Here is a 10,000-nt window from a genome sequence, read left to right as displayed (position 1 = left end):
AGGAACGGGTCTAGAAACATTCAATGTAGGTGATTCTATATCAAAAAGTGATTAAAATGAACCCACCAACCCACCTTCCTTCATGGGACCTAAATAGCACACAATTTAAAAAGAAACATATTTGTTAAGATATATGTGTGTGTTTAATATGAAATGTCAGACAAGTTTCCTTTTAAAGACGTTTTCACTTCATGAATATCCCAGTCAATGGAACTTATCGTACCCATTCCGGATTCCAAAACTTTACAAAAACCTTCACAAACAGAGATATACGGCAGGACCCAGGAAATGTTCTTACCAAGTCTAACCATTTCTCTCTCCGCTACCAGACACTCTTCTTCTTTCTCTCTCCGCTAGGAGAATATCTTCTTTCTATCTCCGCTAGGAGCATCTCTTCTTTCTCTCTCCGCTAGGAGAAACTCTTCTTTCTATCTCCGCTAAGAGAAACTCTTCTTTCTCTCTCCACTAGGAGCATCTCTTCTTTCTATCTCCGCTAGGAGAATCTCTTCTTTCTCTCTCCGCTAGGAGAAACTTTTCTTTCTCTCTCCGCTAGGAGAAACTCTTCTTTCTCTCTCCGCTAGGAGAAACTCTTCTTTCTATCTCCGCTAAGAGAAACTCTTCTTTCTCTCTCCACTAGGAGCATCTCTTCTTTCTATCTCCGCTAGGAGAATCTCTTCTTTCTCTCTCCGCTAGGAGAAACTTTTCTTTCTCTCTCCGCTAGGAGAAACTCTTCTTTCTCTCTCTCCGCTAAGAGAAACTCATCCCATCTCCAAACCACTCTGTTTCTTGCTACAATCTTGACCTCATTCCAGATTCTCCATCCTTAAAAATTCTTTCTGCTTGAACCACTCTCTTTAAATTTTCCAAGCTGTTTTTTTTTTTTTTTTTTTTTTTTTTTTGTATTTTATTGTTGTTGTTGTTTTTTTTTTTTTCGTTTGTTTTTTGTGGTTTTTGTGTTTGGTCTCGCTGCCATCTTATCCCCAGGATCTTCCGCAATCTTTATCTATCTTTACGCCTCACCACAATTGAAGACAACTGAATCTTCATGAAAAAATGTCAAATTTGCATAACAGGTGCCCGTTTCATTCATCAATAGTATACCCCATGCACATAGCGATCGGAGCAAGATAACTGACGTAACTGGTGATTTACTTCCCCTGGGGACTATCGTGATTTCTGCCTGTTTTATCAGTGAAATATGAGGCGCGTGTGGTACTTTTTAAATTGAAATAACTTGGTATAAAATCAACATATTTCCGCAAAAATGGTTTCATTAGAAAGAAGAATGATGAAATTTGCTATTTCAATCACTTATTAATCCTAAATTTATTTATACATTTTTTTAAATTGCTAATTATTTCAAATTTCATATGAGTGAGATCTTTGGTTTTTGTGAAAATCTTCAATTTTCGATACTATAATGGAATCTGCATCTGGTCAATTTGGTATCCTAGAAGAGCCCGCGCGTTAATTACGTTTAACAGATTAAACCATGTTGATACTCACGGGTAATTAGTGTTTCAGAAAATGGCCCGCTAATCTGTCAGGGGTTGTGCGTATTTAGCCTTTCTTCAAAGCAGGGGTAACACATTTAGAAGACTAAATACTGGTTAAAACAAATAAATAAGACTAAAGTCTGACTGGATAATATGACGTTTTAAAACGTGCACACAAATCATATAGAAATCATCCATGTAACTGTTCATTACAATTTTTTTTAGCTAAAACATTTCCTAAATTTTGGTTCCAAAGAAGATGTAGACCAAATATCAAGGGCGCTAAGTATAGTGACGTTGAATTGCAAGTGTTCAAAATGCTCAAAACGGTACGAATATCTAGTGACAAACTTAATATGCAGGACAGAACACAAATTTTTAGTCAACGCTTTAGAAGACGGCAATAGAATTATGGCCTACGCCGTCAGAGCATTGATATCCTGCTACGGAGGGGACTTTCGTAAATCGTGTCAGAAATATTGCTTCGCGTGTTGGGCCCTTAAAACGAATAATTTGAAATCTTCTGTGTTAAGGAGACATTTTGATGTTCATACGAGTGACCTTGACGGGCATTTACCATGAATTATCTGAATTTCTCTTTAGGACATAAAATTAAAAATAAGATAAAATTTCTACAGTACTCTACGCAGAAATACGAAATCTCTTGATTGGGTTAATTTACAATAAGGACATTGAATCAAGAAGTCATAGAGTTATGTATGATGCTTATGAATGTCAAGGAAAGTCCATCTAACAGTTGCGCAAGGCAGGAGGAGGGGGAGGGGTTATTGTGCAATATGCGTATTGTAAAATTGATGTGAAATTTTGATACGTACGTCTTTTGGATGTGTTAAGTGTTAAACCCGCCGGTGTATGCTATGTAGATGGGTGTTTATACAAATATTTACGATTTTCTAGCTGTATAACGCAAAAAATACGTTGTTGATACGTATTTAGATGTAATTGATATTTCGCATTGTGTATTGCGTCATGTTTCTTGAATGACCTATTAAAACACCGTTTTGTTTTTCAAACCTCTTGTTTTGATATCCTGTGCTGATTTTGAGCCGATGAAAAGGGAAAGGACTGAGAAAAACGGGAAATTGTGAAATCCACGACTTCCTTCAAGGTATCACACCGGTAATTATTTTCACTATATATTACTATAGAGGAAAAAAATTCATTAAAAATCAGTTTACAGAATTGATGCCGAATAACGCAGTCAGAAATGTTCTATGTTACCCATCTCGTCTACCGACACCAGAAAAACACCACCCTACGCGGCATTTTCGAAAATAAATTACCCGCAAACAAGACTACCCTCAAATCCACGTGTTTTTCAAATGTGTGTAAACAGCCGGAGTACACCTCAGGAAGTAGCCTCAGCTACCAACAGCAAATAGTTCCTTTGTATACACTTGGTTATTTCTACAAATTACACAAAATTTCCTAATCAGGGGTGCAAAAATTAAGAGAAAAGAAGAAGAGGAAATGAGAAAAATCGCGCAAGGAAAAAAAAATTTCTTTAAATATATGGAACTACAATTGACTAAGTTCATTTAGTTCATTTTGATTGGACAATTACCGGTGTGATACCAATAGTAACTGCTAGAAGGAGAAACTTTAAGCGTATTGTGTCCCAACAGATGGGGAAATGGCATAAATCAAACGTGGATTCTTAAACATTCCGAAGAACTTCTAGTAAACTTGAAATCGCGAAACTTTTCCAAAATCGACAGCATCAAAACGTGCGACTTTCCAACACTTTATACCACTATTTCCCAAGATTTTGTTGACACCATAAACAGCTGCTTGAAAATAGATCTCGGAAATATTGATATCTTAACAAAACCACCACCCTCACATTACACATAAGTACTCTATCTGAAGTCGATATTAAAAATATGCCGGAGTTCCTTATTGACAATATCTAAGTAGTATTTGGTGACCAGGTCTTCCAGCCGTCACTTGGAATCCCCATGGGCACGAATGTGACAGTTAGATATATCGACGACATTTCATCTATTATAAATTTGTCATCATGCAAATGTCGATTCGATATATCCCAATGAACTCGAAGTAAAAGACACCACAGAGTCTTCCACATCTGTTTCATATTTCCAATATCTTGTTAAACATCGACGTTAACGGCAAACTAACGACTCAACCTTATGACAAACGGAGTGATTTCAGCTTCTCTGTCGTCAACTTCCCATATTTATGCAGCAATATTCCAATGTCACCTGGATATGATGTTTACGTCTATCAAAAGATTCGATACGCAAGAGCATATTTCTGCAAATGAGGCAGGCTACTAAAAATAATTCATATGGCCCCAGTCTACCTCCAAAAGGTCACAATATAATTATGATACAAGGTCACAAGGTCAAGTCATGGTATGAAATGCAAGATCTTGCCAGACCTATAAGGAATATAGATCTACATGTGTATACAAAATATGAAACCCCACCTTAAAAAGTTCAGGATATACTGCCTATCTTAATTTTTCTTAAAAGTAGATCAAATCCAAGGTCTAGATTAAGACCATGGAATTAAAATAAAAGTCTTGTCACAAGCTTAAAAACGAACATATAAAATATGAGAGCCCAATCACTCACCATTCAAAAGTTATGAGCAAGGTTACAGTTTCGGATAGACAGACAGGACAGAAAATATAATATTCTCCGACTTTAGTTGCAGGGGCTTATAAAAACGCTTGAATCCACACAACTTAGGCGCGTTTGCGTTTTGATATGATTCAGTGTGGCCTTGCTACTCTTGAAAAGAATTTGTTTAAATTAATTTCCTGCATATTCGCATTTAAAACTGAACTTCTGTTGTGACCCCACCCAACCCCCTGAATTGACAAAAACTTGCATTTGTACTTCCTGAAGATGCTTGCATATTAATATGATTAATCATGACCCTGCTGTTCTTGAGAAGAAGAGTTTTAAAGATGTTTTCCTTTATATTCCCATTTAAAGCTTAGATCCCCTATTGTGCCCCTACCCGTCCCGGGGGTGGGGGAGGGAGGGGGTGGATTAAGCTTTTATGACTATATCATGACTCTGCTGTTGTTGGGATGAATATTTGTAAAGAGCCTTCCCTCTGTATTCTTCTGTAACACTTTGATGAAGTCTTAGAGTAGGTTTCCATTGCGATACGGGTTAGAATAGATCTTCAGTACCCCTAACTTGTCGTAAGAGGCGACTAAATGGGGCGGTCCTTCGGATGAGACCGCATAAACTGAGATCCCCTGTCACAGCAGGTGTGGCACGATAAAGATCCCTACCTTCTCAATGGCCATAAGCGCCGAGCATAGGTCTAAATTTTGCAGCCAGGGCCGTAAATTAACCTTCAATTTGGAGGAGGCAGGAAATTAGGCGGGGGTCTGTGCACACTGAACACGTTTCGTGCAAAATCCTTGATTCTAGGGCCTTCTAAGATGTTACTTGACTAACTCATTCTAAAAGAAAGATTTGGAATGCTTTTTAAGGGAGGTATCATGTTCTTAGTTATTGGAAACAACATAAATTCTAATGAACTTTAAATTTTAATTTTTTTTGGCTCAAAAGTTGGAGGAGGCAGCTGCCTCCTCCGCCTCCATATAATTTACGGCCCTGGCAGCCCTTCACCGACAGTGGTGACGTCTCTCTATGAGTGAGAAATTTTCGAATTAAACAATATATAATCAATCAATCAATCAGTATCAATTTCTCATTTATTAAACATATCCGATTTACAATAGAAAACTGAAGCAAACAAGAAATTTTCCGAGTTAAAAAACAAAGGGATAAAAGAAGTGCTATGTATTCATATTTGTAAACTATGCATTCTGAAACGAGTTTTATCAGTAATTAATTAATTAAGATTCACAACGCAAGATTTGGTTAAATCGTTCCAAATCAAATTCGCGGGACAGTTCTCAACATTAGCCCGACCCCACAGGTCACAGTGGACGAACTTTGTGTTGTTTCCGGGGTAAGAGTGATATAAATCAGCCATTGCCGTGATTTGAGATCCTTTTGGAGGACACACTGCCGCAAGATTAGCGGGATCTACTGCCTTAGTATCACTTCCGGTTCCGATTCTGGTGCCAGAGTTGTGGTCTGTGACATTCGTTCCCAGTTCATACACACAGGACAGGGTTCTCTGCTCCCAAAGAAGGCCGTTAGGGCAGTCAAGAATCTTTGCGTTTCCCAACAGATCACATTCAATAAATCGATGAATATCGAGAGCGTAAGGAAAGTAAGTCTTGCCCTGTTTTACGCTTGCGGAGGAACACGGATTTCCATCTGTGGTAACCGGAACTACTGTAGACACACTTGTGGTAGGTGGCACACTTGTAGTTTGCGCATGCGTTGTAGTTGGCGCTAGTGTTGTGGTGATGGTTCCCCCGACTGATGTACATGATGATGTGCTTGGTTTGTAGTGCAGACCTTGAGGACATTGGATGATGTACATATGTCCCAGTAGATCGCATTGGAGAAATTTGGTGGCGTCGGTGGGGTGGGGGTAGTATATCGTCCCTTCAGTATTACCAACACAGGGATTGGGCACGTTGGTAAACGAATCTGAAAAAAACCGCAAATGTTTCGCGTGAGAACCATTACCGTAGTGTAATATCTACAAACGAGATGATAATAGAACCTTACCTAATTGAACACCATAGAATCTGATCTAGCCATAATAATGAGGACTTGTATTGGACTAGTTTACCAAAAAGCCATGCAAAATATTATTTATCCATACTGGTTTAAAAAAAACCCAGTGTAGAAATGAAACAAATCTTGCGTTTTAACAAACCTATAATTAAGAAAAATGAAAAATTAAAAAAAATTCAATCGATGTCGAATTGAATTGATCACAAATCGTTCTAATCATATATCCACACCAGCAAACTTTAGTATCAAAGCTTTACTATAATGAGTGGAATTTTATCATCGCTTTTAGCAAATCAATTCAAAGACTGTGATACAATTTTCTTATCTATAGTATGTTAAATCATAAAAGTCGTCTTGTGTGGCCCTAGTGTTTGTGTTTTCACTCACCTGGGCAGTCGAGTTGTCTCTTTACTGAAAGAGAAATTAAATTCATCAGTTAATCTACTGGAATTAGAAAAAAATAATAATCGAACTTATAAAAAAATAACAGTATCATATTCTTTCCATGAAATGCGAAAAACTGATACTGAATTGTGTTTTCGAAAGAAAAGAAAAACACACCATAATACTTGATACATATTAATAGACTTAACAGACTCACCACGAGACGCCGGACCAGCCGATACAAGACCAAAGCAGACGACAATAAAGGTTAGGGCGGGAAACATCTTCCTTGCTTGTCAATCCGAAATGAGAACTTTTCCAAACAACTCCGAATATTTATAGAAATCTAAGGAAAACGAGGAACATAAAGGGTGCCACATTAAAAATTTGGGTTCAACATACTTGCTTGCATTACTTTTAATCTGAGAGATTTAAAATTAAAAAATATCCAACAACAAAATTTTCAAGCAAAAGTCGAGAAATTAATAAAAATTCCTAAAGATGAGAAAGGATACCCCTGGTGCCTTAAGAAGTTTTGGGGATCAGTGCTCAGGGAGAGTATCAAGGCGCTAGGGAGTCTTCTATCTTTCTTAATCCCCCCGTGAACTAGACAATGCTGAGTCACGGCTACTATTGCTCTGCGAGCCTGCGTTTCTTTGACCGACACTCATTTATCAGCTTTCATTGTTTGCTGAAATCATGATGACAACACTTACCCGACATTTTAATTGTTACACAAGGATTTGATTTTTAATTATCAGATAAAAGTTTGGAGCTGTTTGGTACTTCCCGCAGCAGCTTTGTTAAGGAACGGGCGGGTGAAACGGATGGTATGTCTAAGCTTGAAATTTACACGAATTAATTCACTTGTTGTTTGAACTTGGAACGCGTGTAGCTGTTGACCCTGTAGGATTCAAAAGTCCAAACATTAGTAAAGTTCAATTTAAAGCGAAGTCTTTTTCTTCATTTCTTAAGTTTGAGATTTTACTCAAATTTGGACTACTCAATTAAAAGAAAACTCCAACTTCAGTTTGCAATTTTTTCGAGAAATCTGAGCATGCGCTTTGACATTGAATTCCCCAGATTTTAACCCTTTAGATCATTTTTCGTGATATGATATCTCAGCCATTGAAATAGCTGCAGAACTGTAGCTCTCTGAAAAAATATTTTGACATAACAGAGAGCTACAGATCCACCCCCTTATAAAAACCTTCGATTTACGGCGCACAAAAAGCTGCGCACGGTTGAGGCCTTATATCGTTGTATTCTTGAGCTGCTGTCTCATATATTTAATATCAAAATATTCTTAACATATTTTCCTACAATACTTGTGTCCAAACATACCTTCAAATATTCATTAAAGCCCCATACGACCCCAAAACTCCCAGCTTTAATTGATTTCGTTTGTTGACGTAGCCATGTTAGGTAACCGAAAAATGATCTAAAGGGTTAAAATCTACCATTGAAATAGACGTACTATATTCATTAAAATTCATACGAGCATTGTTCACAGCTGCATCGCATTCATGATAAAATGGTTATCATTACAATATGGTAAAGCTATCAAAGGCAAAAAAAAAACAAAACAAAAAACAAAAAACAAAACAACAACAACAAAAACAAACCCTGGTATAATGTAGATATTCATTCGGGTAATCAAAATAGTAATTTACAATAAAATTATTTTTGCTGTAATGCGTGTAGCTAATGGTATTCGGAAGACCTCGTCCCGGGTTTTCTCGTTCTAAAAATAGTTGGCTGCGACAGAAATATTCCAGCATTACAACTTCCGTTCGTTATAGTCAGAAATGAGAAGTGGCGAGGTTAAAACGATGAAATTGAGCGGTGTGAAGTAGTTATTGCGCACCAAATAGTGATGCATTTAATCCACGAATCATCAGTAGATTTAGAATGACCGTTCTTTTCAGTTGGTATATGCATTATTGGTGTTTTTTCGATAGGATTTCTCAGCGAGGTGTAGATTTTTTCAACATGTCGCTGGCTTAGTTGCACACCTTGTTCATATATTATGATCGGTGATATGCCATTTTAAAAACGGTTTCTATGCGAGATTTGTGTATTCCATTGAAATAGATAAACTCTGAAGTTACATATTTTATCAAAAATACGTCCGAAATACCCAAGGAATTGAACATTAAAAAATAAAAGAAGGGGGGTACCGGAAGTCCTGTCCACAAGCACCTGTGATTGGCTATTGAATCATTATTCGTTTCCTCTTCTACATGAGTGACGCTTTTATCAAAGAAAGATGGCAATTAAAGGACACATCGCATGTTTTTAAACTTTTTAATTTTTTCAGCAAAATTAATTCATTTCATGCCTAAAACTACTTTACATGTGTTTTAAAAGAAACAGTTTGCGTAGTTTTCGAGTTTGATAGCGATGAAATTCAAATCTTGCGATATGCATATTTTCTTCGATATTTTACGCGCCATTATCTGTGACGTCATATGCGACCTCGAGCGAGAAGATTTGAAAACAGTTGTTAGCCATTTCATAAACAGATTAGATTTAATTGACAAACAAACAATTATCACATTAACGGTTTGTAAATAACACTGCACTGGGTTGTTTTGTGCCGTTTAAGGGTGTACTTGCTGTCAGTAGAGATGATTTGGACTGTGTTTTTTTTTTCAATTTTCGAAGGAAGGTATGAGGGACAAGACGTGAATATTTTTTGTCGGCATAACGACTTTACCATAAAAAAAAAACCCAGTAGAATTTGTCCCTGTACTTTTTCAAACAAGCTCTTGGACAAAGACGTATATAAACTGAGAGAAAATGGTTCTATCGAAGCTTCGCACTGTTACATATAGGCCTACCGCATATGCATTCCGTTCTGCTCTCAAATTCAATACACACTCGCACCAACTGACCTTCACCTTGTAACAACATATAGACAGAACTTTGCTAGCAGTGTCTACCAATTGGTAGTTTTAAAAACGAAATTTAAAGATAAAAGATAATAGAACTTTCAATTATAAATAATAAAATATGATATTTCCCAACTTTGAATTGAATTATAATGCGTTCATTTTTTTTTTAAGGAACGCGTACGTGTTTACAACAACAGCACGCAGCGCTCCCACTTCCTAAGTAACAACGTGTAGATAACAAAATATAATGATTAATAAAATTGCTTGAATAAAATAATTTAAAAGTATTGTGATTTTCACAATAAGTTTGATCATTTTTATTATATTTTTCCCCCGAAATGCACCCTGTCACAGTAGACCTAGTTGTCAATACTACATAATCGTATTATAATTTAGGCCTATCTAACTTCTCCAAAAATAAATTTTATAATAATTGCACTGTTTATTTTAGAAAAGCAACAACACTAATTACAGTTGTTTACAGAAATGGCATTACCAAATAGTGTTTAGACAGTGATCCCATGTAAACATTATTTACTCGCAAATTTCATATTCGCTT

The 10,000-nt window shown here is 36.7% G+C and overlaps 1 protein-coding gene across 1 annotated transcript; it reads right to left on the bottom strand.

Moving 5' to 3' along the window:
- Window positions 1-5,190: 5,190 nt before the first annotated feature.
- Window positions 5,191-8,122, bottom strand: LOC125655554 (uncharacterized). Its single transcript, XM_056145493.1, has 4 exons — window positions 7,889-8,122; window positions 6,762-6,890; window positions 6,548-6,571; window positions 5,191-6,070 (listed from the first exon to the last, which is right to left on the bottom strand). The coding sequence occupies exons 2-4, from the start codon at window positions 6,826-6,828 to the stop codon at window positions 5,358-5,360; spliced, it is 804 nt and encodes a 267-aa protein (XP_056001468.1). The 5' UTR covers window positions 6,829-6,890; window positions 7,889-8,122; the 3' UTR covers window positions 5,191-5,357.
- Between the last annotated feature and the right edge of the window lie 1,878 nt (window positions 8,123-10,000).

The sequence above is a fragment of the Ostrea edulis genome, chromosome 7 (assembly GCF_947568905.1).
Source record: "Ostrea edulis chromosome 7, xbOstEdul1.1, whole genome shotgun sequence".
NCBI lineage: Eukaryota > Metazoa > Mollusca > Bivalvia > Ostreida > Ostreidae > Ostrea > Ostrea edulis.
This window is presented reverse-complemented; position numbering and strand designations above follow the sequence as displayed.